Source organism: Tetrahymena thermophila, assembly GCF_000189635.1.
Source record: "Tetrahymena thermophila SB210 genomic scaffold scf_8254650, whole genome shotgun sequence".
Classification (NCBI taxonomy): Eukaryota; Ciliophora; class Oligohymenophorea; order Hymenostomatida; family Tetrahymenidae; genus Tetrahymena; species Tetrahymena thermophila.
In genome coordinates this window covers 701,412-721,602 of record NW_002476418.1, presented here as the reverse complement: position 1 = coordinate 721,602, position 20,191 = coordinate 701,412, and the positions used below count along the sequence as shown (strand labels likewise).

General features: G+C 23.4%; 4 protein-coding genes across 4 annotated transcripts; 3 read left to right on the top strand and 1 right to left on the bottom strand. All coding sequences in view use genetic code 6, as the record gives it.

Moving 5' to 3' along the window:
* Positions 1–616: 616 nt before the first annotated feature.
* On the bottom strand, positions 617–1,722 carry TTHERM_00077770 (hypothetical protein; the record flags this gene model as incomplete). Its single annotated transcript, XM_001015717.2, has 3 exons — positions 617–850; positions 1,289–1,532; positions 1,583–1,722. 3 exons carry the CDS (start codon positions 1,720–1,722, stop codon positions 617–619), a joined length of 618 nt encoding a protein of 205 aa, XP_001015717.2.
* Positions 1,723–2,387: 665 nt separating this feature from the next.
* TTHERM_00077760 (transmembrane protein, putative) lies at positions 2,388–6,935 on the top strand (the record flags this gene model as incomplete). The annotated part of the gene is made up of 3 exons (XM_001015716.2): positions 2,388–3,564; positions 3,616–4,581; positions 4,639–6,935. The coding sequence occupies 3 exons, from the start codon at positions 2,388–2,390 to the stop codon at positions 6,933–6,935; spliced, it is 4,440 nt and encodes a 1,479-aa protein (XP_001015716.2).
* A 1,562-nt stretch (positions 6,936–8,497) lies between these two features.
* Positions 8,498–15,342, top strand: TTHERM_00077750 (Sec1 family protein; the record flags this gene model as incomplete). Its single annotated transcript, XM_001015715.3, has 6 exons — positions 8,498–9,071; positions 9,489–10,087; positions 10,581–11,481; positions 11,567–11,782; positions 11,850–12,875; positions 12,947–15,342. The coding sequence occupies 6 exons, from the start codon at positions 8,498–8,500 to the stop codon at positions 15,340–15,342; spliced, it is 5,712 nt and encodes a 1,903-aa protein (XP_001015715.2).
* Positions 15,343–16,280: 938 nt separating this feature from the next.
* TTHERM_000077749 (vacuolar protein sorting-associated protein) lies at positions 16,281–18,911 on the top strand (the record flags this gene model as incomplete). Its single annotated transcript, XM_012797569.1, has 8 exons — positions 16,281–16,397; positions 16,462–16,584; positions 16,743–17,174; positions 17,509–17,956; positions 18,018–18,259; positions 18,327–18,511; positions 18,567–18,769; positions 18,829–18,911. 8 exons carry the CDS (start codon positions 16,281–16,283, stop codon positions 18,909–18,911), a joined length of 1,833 nt encoding a protein of 610 aa, XP_012653023.1.
* Positions 18,912–20,191: the final 1,280 nt, after the last annotated feature.

Here is a 20,191-nt window from a genome sequence, read left to right as displayed (position 1 = left end):
TCATTAGAGAAAAAAATTTATATTTATTTCAACAGTAAACAAAAATAATAAAACATGCATGATAAAGTTAATGTTTAATTTGCATATAATTAATTTCACTATTACTTGCATGGTATGAAACAAACTGTAAAAAACAAGTTTTTCGATTGATACTTTGATAAGCTATTAATAATTAATTAAAACAATTCTAATTGAAATCATCTCTTAATTTTTATTAATATATTTAGTGAGCTTTAGACAAATGAGGAGTTCTTTAAAGTAGTAAACAAAAAAGGCAAGCAATTTTAGCAAAACATCAAAAAAGGAATTTGATTAAAGAGAGAAAGATTAGTTTAGACATTATTTAGAATCTTTAAAGTTTTATCAGAGGTACTATGTTGAAATATTCCCTCTAATTATCCAGCCATTATAAAGACCTTTGATGCTTTCTTTTCTACTTCTGATTATTAGCTTATTTCAAGAGGCAGCGCTATTAATCACTTAACAGCAAATTATTAATTAGAACTCTAAAACTACCAATTTAATCCTATTTTATCTAAATAAAACTAATGGAAAGTAGCTTTTTAGTGGCGCATTAAGCTTTAATTAAGGTGTAAATGCGGTACTTATTACAATTTCAATAATTAACTTACTATTCATCTCGATAGTAGGAATAACGATTTGTTTCTATTTCAGCTCTCAGAAGAGAACCAATGCAATCACTACTATTGCAAAAATTTGTGCATTTATCTCCTCTTTTTATAATTATATTGTCTTCGTCCCTGCTCTCAATTTGAGCTTTTTAGTTTTGAACGATTCTATTAACTATTCTTAGTCTTAGGTCTTTGCATATATTAACTTACCTATAACGCTAGTAATTGGTAATAAATAATCAATAAATTAATCATAGTTTAAATCAATTTTTATATAATACTTTAAAAAGTAAACAAAAATATAATAAATCCAGTACAATGAAATAAATTAATTCATTTAAAAATACTAAAAATAATCTATTTTATTATTTCGATGACTGGTTTTAATTAAAAACTTAATTGTAAAACTCTTAAATAATATTTCATCAAAACTGTCTTTTAATTATTAGAAATTTATTTTTTTGATTGGAAATAATTGATTGTCTAAAATAATATACTTTAGAGGAGTTTATTATCACAAATATTTATCTTACTTCGATTTATCAATTTTCAAAAAATATTAGGCTCAACATTTCTTATGAATTAATTTATTCATCTTTTTGAAATTTAGAAAAATTAATACTTATATTTTATTTTTAGGATTGTTTTTGACGTACCATGACCATGATTTTAGCTTTACCAGTAGAGATTACCTTATTAAAAGAGAAACTAAACTCGAAGTATTCAGATAAATTTTTTTGTGTCTTATCTGCTGGCTTAATGTTTATATTAGTGAGAAATTACTTCTTATTATTATATTTTTTTATTCCGTGATAAAGTTGATTTTGTACTACAGAGAGTAGTTCTATCTTAAAAGGTGGGTATCCTGTCTTTATATCATGTTATGCTGCACACTTTTATCTTTTATATTACTAATGGCAATAAATTATATTATTGAAGAGTTTTCTAACATCGGAGTACTCTGGCTACTGCAAATTGGTTTGGCTTGTAGACTTGGATACTAAATCCATACACGATTTTCATAAAATCTTACAAGTATTTGCATAGGAAAATCTGATTTGAGGTTTCTTTAACTAAATAAAGTAGACATATATATACGCTAACTGAATGAAAATTTAAGTTTCTTCTTTGAAGATTACATTGAAAAAGGACAAGCAATCATATTTGAAACAATTTACATAAGTCACAAGCTTTAATGTGACGCAAAGGATTACAAATGCTTCTGTTATGAGTTCAAAAGAGTATTAAATTATATAAATACAAATATTTATTGAATAATTCTCCCATTCATTAATTAATAATTTTTTACTCATTAATTCTATTGATAATAAATAGTTTTTTTAGTTTGCTAATCAACTATTTCCAATAGGAAAAAGCTTACTTACCCTTGCTAACTTCTTCCTTAACTTTTTGTTTGAAAATTAAATTTTATCCACTCAATTAATATTTTTTCCAAAGTCAAAAATTGATTTAATACATATAGAAAACTGTAATTTTTTGCAATTAATTCTGGAAAAATTTAATTAATAAATTTAGTGGTAATAAATAGATAATTAAATCAAATTAAAAATTTTTTTTAGCGAATGAATTGTTAAGATTTTATTAATTGGTATTTTTTATGAATAGGATGAAAACTAATTCAGTTTAGATGAATATATTGGATAAGAATATCGCAAAAAATTTATATTTCAGTATTTTGCTAATGTCTATGAAACTATTCTGAATAATCCTTCAGATATTAAGGATTTGCATTTTATGATGTTAAGCTACATAAGTTATTTGTTTGAGATTATGAATATTTCTACGAGATCCTACAACATGATATTTAATTATTAAAATAAAATGTTCCAAAGATAGTTGTTGAGTTTGAAAGAATTTTAATCACTCAACACAATTTTTTTGAGATTGAATAAGCAATTTGAAAATTTCTTCAAAAGTCCAAAAATACAGAACTAGCGGATATAAATGATGCTAATCATTGATTTTGATGAGTACATTGAAGTATTTAGGCAGTAAATAAGGTATTACCTCCTAATTTTAGGTGAATATTATGATTATTTGTGTAGCAATTTCATCAAGTTAGAAGAATTACACAATCAAAGCAAATAAATTCTAGAAAAATTAGAAAAATGCTAATAATTGTAAAATTGGTTGTTCGACATTAATCCTGATGATAAACAATTGCTCTACCTAGCTACCATTTATTCAAATATTTTGGATTTTAGGAATAGGAAATTAGTTGATTTTGTGACAAAATCCTAACAACTCACATAATAGTTTATTATTCCTTAAGAAATAAATTTACAAAAATTTTTTAACCCAAATACATGTGCAATTTATGCTTCTCTTAATACAGCAGGTGGAGAAATTAAAAAAGTTTCAAACAACTTTTCAAACATTTTCAATTTTAAAAATCAATCAATCATTAGTAAATCTATAAATCAATTAATCCCTCGTGGTATGTTTAATGACCATGATGATTTTCTTAGTAACTTTAAAAGTAAAGGCAATATGTCAATTATCAATTAAGGTATTTTTTTATTTATTTTTAATAAATTTCATTTTTATTTATTTATTTATTAAATAAAATTTTATTAATTTTTCAATTTCATTAAATTGGATTCTAAATTAAGCCAACTAATTTTTTATCTTTGTTTGTTCAACAAGTTTAAATAAGTAAATGCATATTAAATTGATCTGAATTTTATTTTAAAAGGCGAAAGAATGGTTTTTGGTTTTAATTCTCAAGGCTTCATTTTTCCGATAATGATTAGACTTAAAATAGAAAATATTTTAGGCGAGCTTGGTATTTGCGCTTATATAACAAATTTGTATGAAACCAACGAATTTATCTTTATTGATAGTAATGAAAATATCTCAGATGTAACAGAAAACCTTTATTTAAATACATTTTCAACGGTTTATTCAAAGAGTAAATTATTTTGTTTTTATTAGTTTGATTTTAAATTCTAATATTAAATAGGTTAATTAGTATAAAAAAATATAAATCAAATATTACCTATATCAATGATCATTAAGCAACTTCAAGAATATAACTTAAACTATCAGACAGTGATGATATTATAAAAAAAATAATTGTATTAATCCCCTAAAAAGGGCACAGAAAATTTTAATTTTAATTAAGGATAGACTTTCAAGTTATTAAATCAAAAATTAGCTGAGATTTCAGAGAGAGATGCAATGTTTGCAGTTAATGTTTAAATAAGATAAATATTCACTTAAATTGGAAAGAAATACTATTATTTGGAAATATCTCATATTAATCATCTAAGAGACTATGATGAAAAAAGAAATTATTTAAATAAGCTGAGAGAATGCTTAGATTAGTATGAAGAATATGATTAAGCCAATGCAAATGGGAAGACTTTCAGTGAAATTAACAATTTAAAATTTGATTAGCTAAATAAATTGGATTAAACTGCTTCAAGATATTTTGACTCAGAAAAACAGCTTAGTCAATCTAACGAGTCTGTAAGCGAGTAAATTTAAGTGGAAGATTAGACAGTAATATTAGAAAGTTCAGTAAAAAAGAGGAGTCACATGGCAAATTCAGTAAAAAGAACTCATCTAAATGAAAAAGAATTAATATTATTTACGAACATGATGGCTCAACAAGGCAACACTGCTTATTAGTCTTTATATAACTAAAATATTTAGGAAAAATCTATAGAGTAATCATAGTTATAAAAGTATTTCAACTTTGAATTTTCTAGATTCCCTTTGCAAGAGGAAGTAGTTCTTCAGGAATTACAGTTAAATGATTTGAATTCAGCAGATAATCAACTTCCATTCTCTCCCAAAGAAAATAGTCATAGGCAATTATTGATGTAACACAACACAAATGATATAAATAGTTAAGCAGAGGAAGAGAATTTATTTCAGCAGAATTAAAATTCTTCAAAAAAGTTTCAATAAATTTCAACAGAAAGTATAATTTTATTAAAATATTATTTTTAGTTTCATTAAAATACAAAAATAAAAATAGTCTTTTCTAAAGTCGCTTAAGAATAAGAGCAGCAAACAGCATCAAGTCCAACATTGAAGAACCAAAGTTAATTTAAGAGGAACATGAGTTAGAAACAGAAGAGAAACTAGAGAAGAAAAGGTAGAAGATAGACAACGAAATTAGTGATTAAAAAATATGAATCCACAAATAGAATCTGTGAAGATTCCTCCAAATTTTCAAATGACCAAAATAACTTTTATGAAAAGAAGGAAGACAAAGGCAACGATGCTTAGAGTGTTCAATCTGTAAATACAAATTTAAGTGAATAAAAAAAATAATAGATTATTAATTAGATAAATTCTCAAAACAGCTCTTTTATTGTTAAAATTTTCATAATATCTGTTATATTTTCTTTTATCACATTGGTCTGTGTTTCTTCCATCTAATATGATTAATTAAATCAATCTATTGACAGATATTATTTGGATTTTTAGTAGCTAAATTTATTTAACTAAATGAATGATATCAATTTAATTGTTCTCTCTTAGAAAACTTTTCTGGAATTATTCAAAAATAGTCCTTAATTGGCTCAATCAACTTTCAACTAAACTTTTTTGCAAGCAGAAATGCAGAGAAGTTAAATCTATTTGAATCAATAGCTTGCAAATTTTACATTAAAAACTTTAAGAGCAATTAATGCTGATCCATCTTAGAATTATCAAAAGGTCTTCGTTACAAAAAACACAAGTTTAAATTTCACAGATTATACTGTCGAAAATAGTAATTAATACATTCGTAATTTTACTGTAATCAATGAGCTTCTTATATTCAGATAGTAATATTTTGAAGTGCTCACTCCTTAAACTTAAAGTTTACTTGCAGAAAAAACAAATAATAGGATGGATTTCTTGTGGGATAACTACTTAAATATTTTTAGATCTTCATACACAGTGCAAGGAGCTGTTGAAGATTAAGTAAAATAAGAATTTTCATATATCGATAATGTTTAGTTATTAAATCTCATCGTGCTATTAGTAGTTGTTGGTGTATTAGTTGTTTTAGTCGTTCCGATGAACATTCTTGGTTAAATTTAAGCAGAAAAGATATTGAAGCTGTTAGGGTCTTTCCAGCCAGATAAGTTACAAAAATATGTTGATCTAATAGAATATTGCATAATAAAAGTTGATGAGATGGTAGATAACAAGCAAATAAATTATAGAGATCTTGATGAAGTGCTCAAATAGAATTCAAATTAAATAGTCTCCTCAAATGAACACTACAACAAAGAAATGAATATAGAGGAAGCTAAAAACATTAATGTACAATCAAACGTTAATGGAGATAAAATGAATATAATTCACCGTATTCAAAATAAAAGAACTCGTTCTGTGGCATCTTTTAATTCATTATAGAAAATAAGCTTACCGATCATCTTTATTAGTCTTGTTGTTATATTTATTTAAATGATCTACCCAATAGTGTCATTGCTTGTAATTGCTCAATTTAAAAAAGAAGGTGAAGTAGTAATTTCAGAAAGAATTTCAATCTTCGATGCAACAAGTCTTATTTTAGATTATCATGCAAACCACTATGGGTATTGGCTAACTAACTACATATTATAGTAATCTCCTTCATCCCAAGATTTCTACAGAGCTGATTAGCAAATGCAAAATATAGTTAGACTTCACTAATCTGGAGATGATTATTTATAAAAAGTTTCTAACATTATGGCGGATACTCAAATAAAAAGAAAAAACTAATAAAAGTTTGAAGATATATTTATAACAATGCTAAACCAAGATATTTGTCAAGTCATTTAAAATTATCCTTAATACTTTGCAATAGAAATTTAATAAATTGATTGCGAGAATATTATGAGTGGTGTGTTGAGTAGAGGTTTTATAATAACAATGAAATAGATATCTTAGTACTTTACTGGGTTTCTACAGTTATACTAGCAATTGTAAAGCAATTCTATTCCTCAAAAAAGTATTACTTAATATCTTATTGATATTTAAAAACAGTCAAATTTAATCGATGGATATAATTAGTTGATAAGATATCTCAAGCTTATTTCTTTTGCCTTAGATAATTACTTATTCGAAAGTCAGGTTGATTACTACAATTACATAGTCAAACTTAATCAATATTTATTTATAATGCAGCTAATTATCATCATTATGACTTTTATCTTTGGGTGGACTTTCTTTTATAAGAAATTCACAAATAAGTTAAAGGAAGTGAAAAATCTGTTAAAATTATTCCATATCAATTTAATTTTAGATAATTAAATATTTATGGCTTACTTTAAGAAGAATAAGAATTAATTAGTATGATCGAACACGAATTTCAAATCTAATAAGCTACTCTCACTCAAAATTAAAATCTAAACAGATTTACAATACTCAAAATTTAAATTAGGTGAATAATAAAATAATAAATACTAAAATGAATCTATCTAAACTGAGCACCTACCTATAAAACTAAAAATTCTATTCATGATATACCTGTGTGTAGTTTATTGATGGGTTTTAAAATGAAAAAGTCGAATTTTGGATAAAAATTTTTACCAACTTTTAAAGAGTGCTCAGATTGTAGATTTAAATTGTAAACAATTTTGACAGATTTTACTGTAAATATTTCTGTAATAAATAGTAAAGAAATAATAAAAATAAATTCTATATGAAAAGTTAAGTATGCGTATTAACCTCAAAATAATAATTTTAGGCATATCATTAAAGAATTTGATTGATCTTTTAAAAAAAATATATATTATTATATTAAAAATTAAATAAACATTTTTCAGATTTCTTCTGAAATACTATCTTTGTTAAAATTTATGTCACAATCAAAATCTAAATTTTGTATTTTTTCTTATTTATCAAATAATATTTTTTAAACAATTCCTTCCATAGATTTATTTAATAATTTTTAAATTAATAATTTTGAATCCTAAATCAAACATTGCCACAAGATTTTTTTTAAATAGGATTTTTTTAAACCTTTTGATCATTTGATAATACAAAAATCTAAATGTATTTAGATTAATAAACATTTTGATTGAGTAAAGTCTATATGTAAAAAATATATTAGATCTAGTGTTTGATAATCGCAAAAGAAAGAAAATAGACAAAATATTATACTTAATGGAGTTTTAATTGAAAATAAATTCAGTTTATTTATAAATTCTTAGTTTTTTTTGTTATCAAAAAAATGCTGAAAGAAATTGAGCAATTTTTCTATCAAATTAATTTTTTTCTACACAAACTATTTCCTTAATTTAATAGCTTAATTTTAAAGCGTTCTTTGCTGATTTGCAGAAATATATTTAAAAATAAATTGTTCGAAAGTATTTTGTTTGTATTTTTGATTAATCTATTAATTAAATTTTTGCTCAAAAAGAAAAGTAATTAAATGATATTTGTGCTTAAAGAAATATTAGAAATTTTAGTTTACTCGCAGATGTTAGTAAGAAGCAAAATAATGAATGATATTCAAAATCTAACAGAATTATGAGATATAAATTCAAAATATATTATTTAGTTATTAAGTGGTATGACAATAAAATAGAAAAAAATTTTAAGCACAGCCTTTGATATAGTAGATGTTAATTTTAACATTCATGCAAGAAATTTTTGATAATTTATTTAAATTATTAGTTAATCTTCTTACATTACATTACATATTGACGAATTGTATTTTTTATTATATGTAAAAAATAAATAGAGATTAAAGCAAAAAATAAATTGAATAGAAAGCAAGCAAGCAAGAACATTGAAGATTATTTAAATATAAAGAACGTTTTAGATTAAATATAAACTACCCTCCTACTTTCGGAGCACTATCAATAAAAATTGGTATATCACTACCAGGAGGAAATTCTATATTTATATTAAGCATGAATGGAAATTATAATATGAACTTTTAGGATGATTCTGTACAATAATACGTGCATTATTTCTCTAAGATTAATAAAGCGAAATTGTTCTACTTCAGGATTGTTCCAAAAATGCTGAATAGTTTTCTGCGAAGCAAAGCAATTTCAATTGGACTTTTAATATTAAACACATTATAAGAATCTAGTTTAGTAATTATTGCAAACACTGACTTTGAGGATTCAGAATAAAGCTATACAAACGATATTATCAACAGTTTAGATTATTTTAATTTTAAATACGATACATAAAACTCATTTAGTAACTTCACAAAATATTCTGTCTTTTACTTCTCTTTCATCTACAATTCTTTGCTGATATTATTAATGAGTATAGCATGCTTAATTTATAGACACAATCAATACAGATCGCATGATATAAAAGGATTTTGTTATTTTTATTCCCTTGCTGTTAAGATATACAACTATTTATTTTATATACCTTTTTTGTTTAACAGTATCGAAATAATTCAAAATTCAGACTTTAGTTCGATTAGTTACTTAGGATATATAAATGCAATTTTTACTATTTTTATAGGTAAATTAATATTCTATTTTTCTCTATTCTAATTATTCTATTGATGCATTATCAGTTTACAAAAACACAAGTAGCAAAAAAAAAACAAACATATATTAGAAGATATAACTAAATAGAATAATATAATTATTTTTTTATTTTACATACTAATTGCTTATCATTAATATTGATTGAATACTTTAAAAAATTTTTAAATTTTAAGAAAATTTTAAATTATCATCTTCAGTCATGTAAATTTTATTTTTTAATAACCTATTTATTTTTGAGTTGACATGAAGAGTATAAAAATGAGTAGCAAATTAATTTATGCACAAATGATGAAAAAATTATATAAAAATAATAATGAAAATTGATATTAAGCTAACATTTAAAATGCAATATCATCAAAATTAAATAAATATTTTATATTTATAATAGGGATTATATTAAATTATCATGATTTTGATTATACCTTTGTAGTAAAAGATTTTCTATCAAGACGAGAAAGTAAATATGATATAGGTAGATAGTTGTTTATGAGTTTAGTTATTATTTTAAATTATGTTATGAATTAAAAATTGCAGAGTATAACAATGTTTATCTACTCTATAGTAAAACTAATCATTTATCATAAAGAATTTCTCTACACTCATGAAGATATTTCATTTATTTATTAAACTCTCAATTCTATACTAGCGTCTTTCTCAATTGTTATTCTAGTATACTTTAATATTACTTCAGATAACCCTTTCCTTTTAATGATTGTATGTTCTCCTCTATGCTATAAACTCTGTATGTTTAAGTAGTAAAAGATATTTAGTAATATTTTTTATGAATGCATTGGTAAAACTAACTTAAACCATATTCCATTACTCCATCTTGATATATATGTCAGACAGCTTAAAAAAAATTTGAATTTCTTCTATGAAGACTACATAGAGAAAGGTTAGGCTCTCATATTTGAAAATATATATATTAATCATACACTAGAGTGTGAGATTAATTCATACAAATGCTTCTGCTTCGAATTCAAAAGAGTAAATAAATAACTCATTTTTTTAATTTATTAAATCATCCTCATTAATTAAATTAGTTTTATTCATTGTTAAATAAATCTAATAAATTTATTTGAATATTTGTATTATTTTTATTAACATTATAAGCAAAACTTTCAAAAGCAAGACAATATTATATTTATTTATTTATAGTTAACTTAATTAAAACTAAATTCCATCAAAATATTCAATTGCAATTTAAAATATGATGACTGATTGATGTGAATATTAAACAAAACCATATTAAAATTTGACTGTTTTTAATATAAAAAAATAAATATTTGTGCTTTGACAAATAAATATATTTTAATTTAATAAAATAGGTTGAATTTTATCTTATTTTTCTTTAAACAATTTTTTATTCGAACTCTTCTTTTTTAATTAAATATTTAAAATAAAGACATTATTTTTTTAATGAAAAATAAGTCAAATTTAAATTCAATTTCTAAAATGTACATTTTATAATGAAAAAAAGGATGAAGATACTTTCAATTTAGAAGAATATATTGGCTAGGAATATAGAAGAAAATATGTTATTTTTTATGTGGTAGATCTATTTGAGAAATTTATTGATAACAAAATTAAAAAGAAACAGCATACTTCAAGTGCTATGTTTGCTTATATTAGTTTTGTTACTGAAATTATGAAAATTTCCACTAAATCCTTCAGTGAGATTTATTCCTACTAATCTAAGCTAATAAAGATTGGGGCATCTATGCATGATATGTATTATACATAGATATTATTGACTCGTTGTAATCATTAATTTTAGCAGTTTTTTAAAAATGCTGTCATTTAAAACTAAAGACTCTATATGATGTCTATGGTTGTTTTTGATGAGTAATTTGATGATTTTAAGAAAAAATTACACTCTTATTTGATAAAAATAGCTGAATTTTTTGATTATTTGTGTAGCAACTTTCTTGATTTAAAAGAATTAGAATAGAAAAGTAAAAAACTCTATGATGATAATTAGCAAATACTTTCTCTCATAAAGCTTCTATATGATTTGAACCCAGAAAGCAAATAATTAAATTTTCTCACTACAATTTACAATTCTGTCCTCGATTTTGAAAACAGAAAAATTACCGAATTGATTAAAAAGTCAAAAAGATTACCAAGCTAAAATCTCTTGCCATCTGAAAAATTCATTAAAGTCTTTACAAAAAGCTCTTGCGTCGTCTACGCCTCATTAAACACTATTGATGGCAAAATTACGAAGGTTTCCAAATCATTTAAAGAAGTCTATGACATTGATAATAAAGTAATACTGGGTAAAACAATCAACTAGCTAATACCTAAAGGATTGTATGGAGCTCATGATGATTTCATGAAAAATTTTAGAAACAAAGGAACAATGAATGTTATAAAAATTGGTAATTTTATTTATTTTAGACAAAAAATACCTTTTAAAAATTTATTAATTCAAAAAAAAAATTTATTTATTTATTTATTAAAAAGGTGAAAGACTTGTGTTTGGCCTGAATGGTAGAGGTTTTATTATTCCATTAATGATCAGGTTAAAGCTAGAAAATATGTTTGGAGAATTTGGAGTCTGCTCTCATCTTCGTAAAGTTAATCAAGAAAAAGATTATTTGTTTTTTAGTAACGAAGGAAATATTTTGGATATATCTGAAAATCTTTTCAAAACTGTATTTTAGCAAATGATTTCATTGAGTAAAAATTTAAACTCTTTTTCATTTTTAACAAAACAAACTGATTTTAAATTGAAATAATTAATTAGATGACTTAAGGCTTTTGAATATGAATCATATTATTCCTATTATTTTTGGTATTCAGAAATTAGAATAGTTTGAAGAGACATTTTATAGTATTTTGGTGGTAAAAAAACATTCTAATAGCAAAAGGCTTTAACAAACACACACTGCTGTAGATTCATTGTAGATGATTGAAAAAATTGTGAATAATATAAAACCATCTGATATTATTTATAATATAGCATTTAAAATGAGTTTAATTCCTACTTCGTTACATGTTACTTTTAAATTTATAGAGATCACTTCCTTTCAAAAAGAAAGTGTAAAAAGAAAAAAAATAGACAGTATTAATTAGCTAAAATAGTGTATATAAATTTTTACTGATTTTGAGAAGGAGGACGTCATAAATCATGAACTTTTAAGTACTAAGCTTAAAAATGATGGCTAACAGAAATTTTATATGAATAATGATGAGCTAACAGAAGTTTAAAGTTCTAATAGTTAAAGCTAAGCTTATTCTATAAATTAATAAGGAACTATACTTACTGATAGTAAATAGTTGTAACATGCATAGAGTATTTTTAAGTAGCAGCAGCTAAGAATACCACTAGAAAAGAATGAAGTAGATCAGATTTTATCTCCCATAGCAAAACAGAGCACTATGATAATTCCTATAGATATGCCTGAAAGGCATATAGTTCAGGAAGGTAATGGATTAAATTAATCAACTGAAATTTAAACTAGAAGAGAAACAGTCGGGGCGATTTTAGAAAATAAGTAAGAGCATGACCAAAACTCTTTAATATAAAAGTATTAATCTGATATAACTTATCCTTCTCCAAGATATCAGCATGAATTTAATTTTCAGCCAAAAGATATGTACAATATGCTGTCTCCAAAGGAATCTCACAGGAGTTTGATATCACCAAGATCTTAATTTGAAGAAATTAATTTAAATAGAGGTTTAAAGCAAATAGATTATAATTTACTAGTAAAAATAAGACCAGAAACAAGAATAAGTAGCTTGAAGAAAATAGAATAGATACCTGAAAGTAAAACATATTTAACAAAAATCATCTTTAGAATTTTTATTTGAATTATTATAATTTAATAAATAAAAAAGCTGATAATATTTAAGAAAATCAAAGTGATTTTATGAAGGAACAACAAAACTCATACAAGCAGATTATTTTTAATTAGCTAAACTAACAATAAAAAATTTAAAGAGTTAAAGCACATGAAAAAAGTATAACTAATTCACAATACACATTAAAAAACTACAATGACAGCATGAAGTAGATTTAAAGTAAAGCCTAAATAGAAGAGGAAGCACAAAAAGTAATAAAATAGAATAAGAAAGACAAGGAAGAAAATTCAAAAAGTTCTAAATTTTCTTCGAATAGTATCATCCAAGACGAAAATGAAGCCAAAAAAGAGGAGCAGCATGAAATATCGAGCTTGAGATCGAGTAACTATAGCATTTAAGAATAAAAGAAAAGGCTAATAATAAAGAAAATATATTCTAAGCAAGACACTGGTGGACTCAAGTTCTTTATTTTTACAGGGATTGCCTCTTTTTCATTACTGCTGATATTGACTATCGTCTAATTCTAACAAATTAACTCTACTTTTACTCTATATAATACAAATTTTAATACTTTAGATTTATTTAATAGTGCATTATTTGATATTCTTAGATCACTATCTAATGAATCATACACACTGCTACTAAAATTAAGTTTAAACTTATTTTAGCCCGATATATAACAGTCTGAATATACAATAGCTCAAAAAGACTTTAAGGGCTATTCTCAAAATTTGAAATTGCTCTATTCAGATATTTAGAATTTAGATACCTCTCTAACATACTAGAGCGATCTGTAAACACCAACATCATTAACTGTTTTAGGAGAAGGAACTTTTTTTACAGTATAAATCCCTAATTTATATCTTTTAGTTAACGTTGCATCTTTATTGAGTACGATGTAAAATGATATTTCAGACTAAAACGATTTAATAGAGATTTGGACAAATTTTATGACTATTTATACCAACATTAGCTAATTGCAGAAGGAAGTTTAATAATTTGCTTAATCTAAATTTAACTACATCTTAGATATGATGTATGCTAATTTGTTTGTATTTTTAGGTGTTAGTGTATTTATCTCGTTTACTTTAGTTCCACTAAGCATACTCATAAAGAAGCAAAAAGAAAAAATTTTAAAACTCTTTGGCAGCTTTTCTCCTGAGAAGATATAGAAATATGTAGATTTAATAGAATATTGTTTATTCAATATGGAGATGGCAGAGTTGTCAAACTCGAATATTAGCAAAATGAATAAAGCAATTCATAAAATAAATAAGGAAATACAATCAATAGCGGAAAAGTAGACATAGGAAAATTCCAGCAACGGAGACAAAACAAATAAACGAAATAATTTTTTTCCTCGTCAAAATGGAGTTTCGAGCAATTAAAGACCAAGAATTCTAAGTACTCAGAGTAACTAAAATGGTAGCCTTAAATCAAACCAAATATAAACCACATATATTAAAAGACTACCACAAAAGAGAAACAGATCTATAGCTTCTTTCACTTCATTACCTAAGTTGGATAAATTCATATTGCTTGTCACTCTTTTTATTGTTTTGATTTTGATGATATTCCCAACAATTAGTTTAGTTATAACTAATAATTTTATAAATGAATGCAATGTAATAGTATAGCAAAGAATAACAATGCTAAACTTGCAAAAGTACATGTTTAGTTCTCAAGCAAATCATTACTCAATTTGGATGTTTGCTTATTTTGGCTAAGATGATGATTTTATTAATAAAATGATTTCATTCAATTATGATTAGATCATGAATTAACTGTAACCATAATCAAATTAAGAAATGGATAGTCTTTAATAGTTAATAGGGTAGGAAGGAGACTTCAATTATGATTCAAGTCATTATCATAACTTTTTTATAGAACTATTGAATGATAATATTTGTTCAACAGCTGAAATCTATCCATAGTACTTTAATTAAGACATAAAAACTATGGTATGTAAGAATTACAGTTAAGGAATTTTTAACCAAGGATTAATTTTATCAATTAAAAAGATGATTTATACTTTCTCTACCTTGACTTTCTACTACAAACCTAATTTTCTAGGCATTCAATAACTAGTCCCTTTTTTGATCCAACAACAACAATAAAATTATTTTATATCAGATCTTAATGATTCTATTCGTTATTTGGGTTACATTTGCGATGGAATGGATAATTTTTTAGTCAGTTATCAAAAAAATTACTATAACTCTCTATTCACTAGATAAACTGTTATCTTTGTATCATAAATTGTAATGATTACCTTAGTATATTCAATTACTTGGAACATTCTTTATAGAAGATTAAAAAGAGACCTAACGAAGTCAAAGAATCTTCTCACACTTTTCCATATTAATTTAATCATGGAAAATAACTTATTTTTGTAATACTTAAAATAAAATAAATTTGGAGAAGGTAATTGACTGACAAACAATAAAATAAGATCAACGTTTAAATCTAGTAATAAATTAATTTTGTATATAAAAATGTATAAAAACCAATCTATAATTTCTCTATCAAACTAAATTTTGTATTTATATTTCTTACTCACTAACTATTAAAAATATTAATATTGATTCATCTTAAATAGGTTTATAATCACTTATTTTTAATCTATTTCAGCTGATCAATTTTTATAATTGAGATTAAGCAAATAAAAATTTGATTTATACATTTCTACTTCATTATTAAAAGCTGAAAATTTTTTCATGCTGAAATTAACTATCTATCTTTATTAATTGTTTAATTAATTTTAGTATAAAAGAAATAAAATTACTATGAAAAATATCAAGTATTGACAAATATGATAGATGATGTTGATTTTAGATTTTAATTATTTACCAATTTGTTAATTTAATGTTGATTGCAATACAAAATTGTCTATTTATACATAAATCTATACTTGATATACTAATTTTTAGAATTTTTAAAAAATTTTAATAAGAAAATTTAAAGCTTTTATATGAATTTATTAAAATTATTTCGTAATGAGATGCTATTTTTAGAAATATTTTAACTCATTATTGAAATAGAATTGAAAAAATAAATTTTAAATATTCTAATAAAAATTAAATGAATATTTAAAAATATTGTTATCAAAAATAGAGAGAATGAACTACTTTTTAATCATTTATTCAAGAATTATTGATTTAGTGGTAAGGGAATTATGATAAAACCTATATTTGAAGATATTCGTGCTTTGAGAATCAAAGATATTGAAATCTTTCTAATTAGAAACTTATCAGAAAAATTAATTAATTAATTAAATATTCAATCAATCAATTTATTTATTTACTTAAAAGAGATTAGCCAATAAGCAAATATTAGGTTTTGATAAGAAAAATTAGATAAATTTAGAAAAATGAATGATCTTTACAATGAAATATTTTAAAATCAAGGAGAAGAAGTTGAAAATGTTTTTAGTTCTTCTCTTTTTTAGGAATATTTGAGGACAAAGCTTACTCAGCTTTTTGATTAAGTGAGTTTATTAACTTTAATTACATCATATTTTTATAGATATTTTATTATATATAAATCTTCAGATTGAAGGAAAGAAGCATTTAATATTTGATGACTAAGTTAAAGTGGCTTTAAATTTGACTTTAGAATCTAGCGCTCTTAGCAAACTTTAAGTAGAGGTTATCTCTCATATTAACAATACTTAGGTACTTCATAAATAAATAAAAACATTAATTAATTAATTGATTGATATGTATTTAATTTAGTCAATCTCGTATGAATAAACTCAAGGAATAGATATTATAAAGCTGAAATTCAATGTTTTTGTGCATAGTTTAATGATTTTTATTTATTTTAATATTAGCCTGAAAATTTATCTGCAGATAAGATCATAATATTTATTTAGCCTAATGTTGAGTACTTAGATTAAATTAAAGAATACTTAGATAAAGAAAATGCACCTAAGCCAAATTAAGGTAAAAAAGCAGCAGCAAACGCTTAATAGCAACCAAAGAGAGAATTTTATTTAATTTACTGGCCTAAGAGGACTACTCTATGCAAGGAAGCCCAGGACGAAAAAGGTATTACAGATGACCAAATAAGAATTATTGATTTTAGTTTTGACTTAATACCTATTGACTAAGATCTCCTTTCTTTGGAAATGCCTAGTTCTTTTATTAGCATGTATTTAGATAATGACTTTTCTACTTACTGCTATGTTGCTGAATCAATATAAAGGCTTTAAATTATTTATGGAAAGATACCAAATATATTCTTAAAGGGAGATGGTGCAAGTGTAAATAAATAAATAAATATTTAACTATTTTTATTCAAAATAAAATAATATTGGAATAGTTTTTGCTTTAAAATTTTATTTAAAAAGCTTAAACATATAAAAAACTAACTTTTGATATTCCTAATTAGATTAATTAGCCAAATAAAAAGTAATATTTGTTTTTATTTTGAGATATCAAATATTCCTGGATATAAAAAGCATAGAGCTTTTTCTGCGTATAGTGTTAAAATAACATTATTTATTACTTTAGTTAAAAACAATTGAAAAAATGATTATAAATAATGCAATTAATGATGATAATTTTATTTTTTCAATAAATTTTATGAAAAATAAGATTGTGATGGATATTTTGAGTGCTGATGAAGAAACTAAAGGAATTAACCAAGATTACTCATAAAGCGAGTTCGAAACAATGATCTTATTAGATAGAAACATTGATTTTATTACACCTTTATGTTCATAATTGGTATATGAGGGTTTAATTGATGATTTTTATGGTATAAATGGTAATTTGCTAAGAATTAGCGATGGAGCTCTTATCGGCCTTTAAGCTGGTAAGCCAGTACTTATGAAGTTGTCTAGCGAAAATAATACAATTTATTCTTCTATAAGAGATTAGTAAATTTCTAAGTCGAGAGAGATTGTTACAAGCTCTGCTTTAGAATTACAAAGAATTAAAGATACAATATAAAATTATAAGTAAAATAAAACATAAGATGATTTGTAAAAGTGCATTAAGATTGTTGAGAAGATAACAAAAGACCAAAAACATATAGAAGATCGTATTTTTATTTATATTTTTATATTAGCAGAATCAAATTTATTATTTACATTTAATTAAAGATGTAAATTTACAGTGCAGTATTGTTGAAAAGATGAGAACAATAGAATTTTATAAAGATTTAATGATAGAGTAAAGTACTATTCTAGGAGTTAGTTCTTCTTAAGCTCTTGAATACATTGAAATGATAATAGGTTTAGGAGCTCCTTTAGAAAAGGCTTTAAGATTGTTGTGTTTGTAGTCCTTGGTCGACAAAGGTATCAAACCAAAATAATTTGATGACATCAGAAAAGAAATAGTTCATGTGATTTATTTTTTAAATATTAATTTTGGTTTTTACTAATAAAAATAATTATTTATTTATTTAATAGGAATATGGTTTTAGACATTTAATTACCATGATGAGGTTGAATTAAATTGGTATTTTAAATAAATAAGATGGCAGTAAAAATTATTGGCCAAAGCTGAAAGAGAACTTAAAACTTGTAGATGACGAGGTAGTCATAGATAATCCTCAAGATCCTGCTTATGCCTTTTCAGGTTATTGTCCTCTAACGTAAAAATAGATAGATAATTTAATTCATTTAAAATTTCAACATTTTTTTATAAAGAGTTCGTTTAGTTGAACATGCTTTGAAGAGACAGACTTGGAAACACATTGCTGAATACATTAAGAATGTGCCAGGAAAATAAGATTTTCCAGAGCCTTCAAAGTACAGTAAATTACAAAATAAAAGTGCGATTTTGGTTTACTTTATTGGAGGTGTAACTTATGGTGAAATATCTGCTATCAGACTTCTTTCTAAGATTACAAGTAAATTTGTTTGTAAATACCTAAAAAACTAAACATTTCCTTTTAAAAAATAAAAACAGAGAGAGAAATAGTAGTTGCTACTACTCATATAACAAATAGCAAAAAATTAATTTAATCTGTTATGAAAAACGATGTAGTTTGAAATATTTTTAAGTTTTTGTTTTAAATGGCTTAAATTAACAAATTGTACTATTTCATTAATTTATCTTTATGAAAAGTTTCTTTTTCCTGTTTTAATCTACATTTTTTAGGAAATAAATTTGTTAATAACATAATAAATAACTTCATAAAAAAAGTTAGTTATAAAGTAATATTTACTTCAAAGTGGTAACCAACAAGCATTATTTATGTTAAATAATTCAAATAAAATATATTTTAATTCTTACTGTTTTTTTTAATTTAATTTCAATATTTTTAATAAAGAAATTTAAATCAACTTTTTATTTTTTTATTTGAATAAAATGAAATTTATTGCTTTTATATTTATAAATGAATTTACTTTTTATGACAAAATTAATAAATTAATTTTCTATTTTAATTATAGAAAATTTTATTGATTAATCTCAGATTTAAAAAATTATTTTTCTAATAAATATATATTTTTTGCAATAATTTAAATATAAAATTAATATTAATAAATTTATTCAATTCTGTAGTTTTCAAAAAATAATAATTTTTAAAAAATTATTTACAAGAATAGTTAAATCAATTTAATAACTTAAAAAATATTGTGGCCTTATTTTTTTATCTAAAAAATTAGATTATGATAATTAAATCAAATAAATAAATAAATAAAAAATATTTCCCCCACCGGGACTTGAACCCGGGTCTGAAGGGTGAAAACCTTCTATCCTAACCTGCTAGACTATAGGGGATTATGAAAATATAGCAGCATTTAAATAAGAAATTCATTAAATTATTACTATTTAATTTTAATTAATTCTTTTAGCAAACAGTCGAATAGCATCTGTATAGCTTAAGCTTAATCTATAAAATATATTATTACGATTTTAAATGGTCACTAATTATTTAGTAAAATGGAATTAATTTTAATACATGTAAGGATAAAAATTATCCAAATTAGAATAATTTAATAATTCAAAATCTTATTTTAATTGCAAATGAAATAACAATTTAATTAGTTAAACATTTATTTAATATTTTTATCAATATACTATTTTAATTTATATTAAATAATTATAAAAATAATTTTTAACAATTACTTAAATTAATATTAATTGAAAAATATTTTTAATTTTTATTAAGCTCACTTAAATTAAGACAAAGTTATTAAATACCATTTATCAATTTATAAGAAAATAAAAAAGCAGAATATTTATTCAATAATATTTTTGGTTGTAAAAATATGTTTTAATTATTGTTATTTAATTCTTTTTTTGATAAAAGAAAAATCTTTTAAGT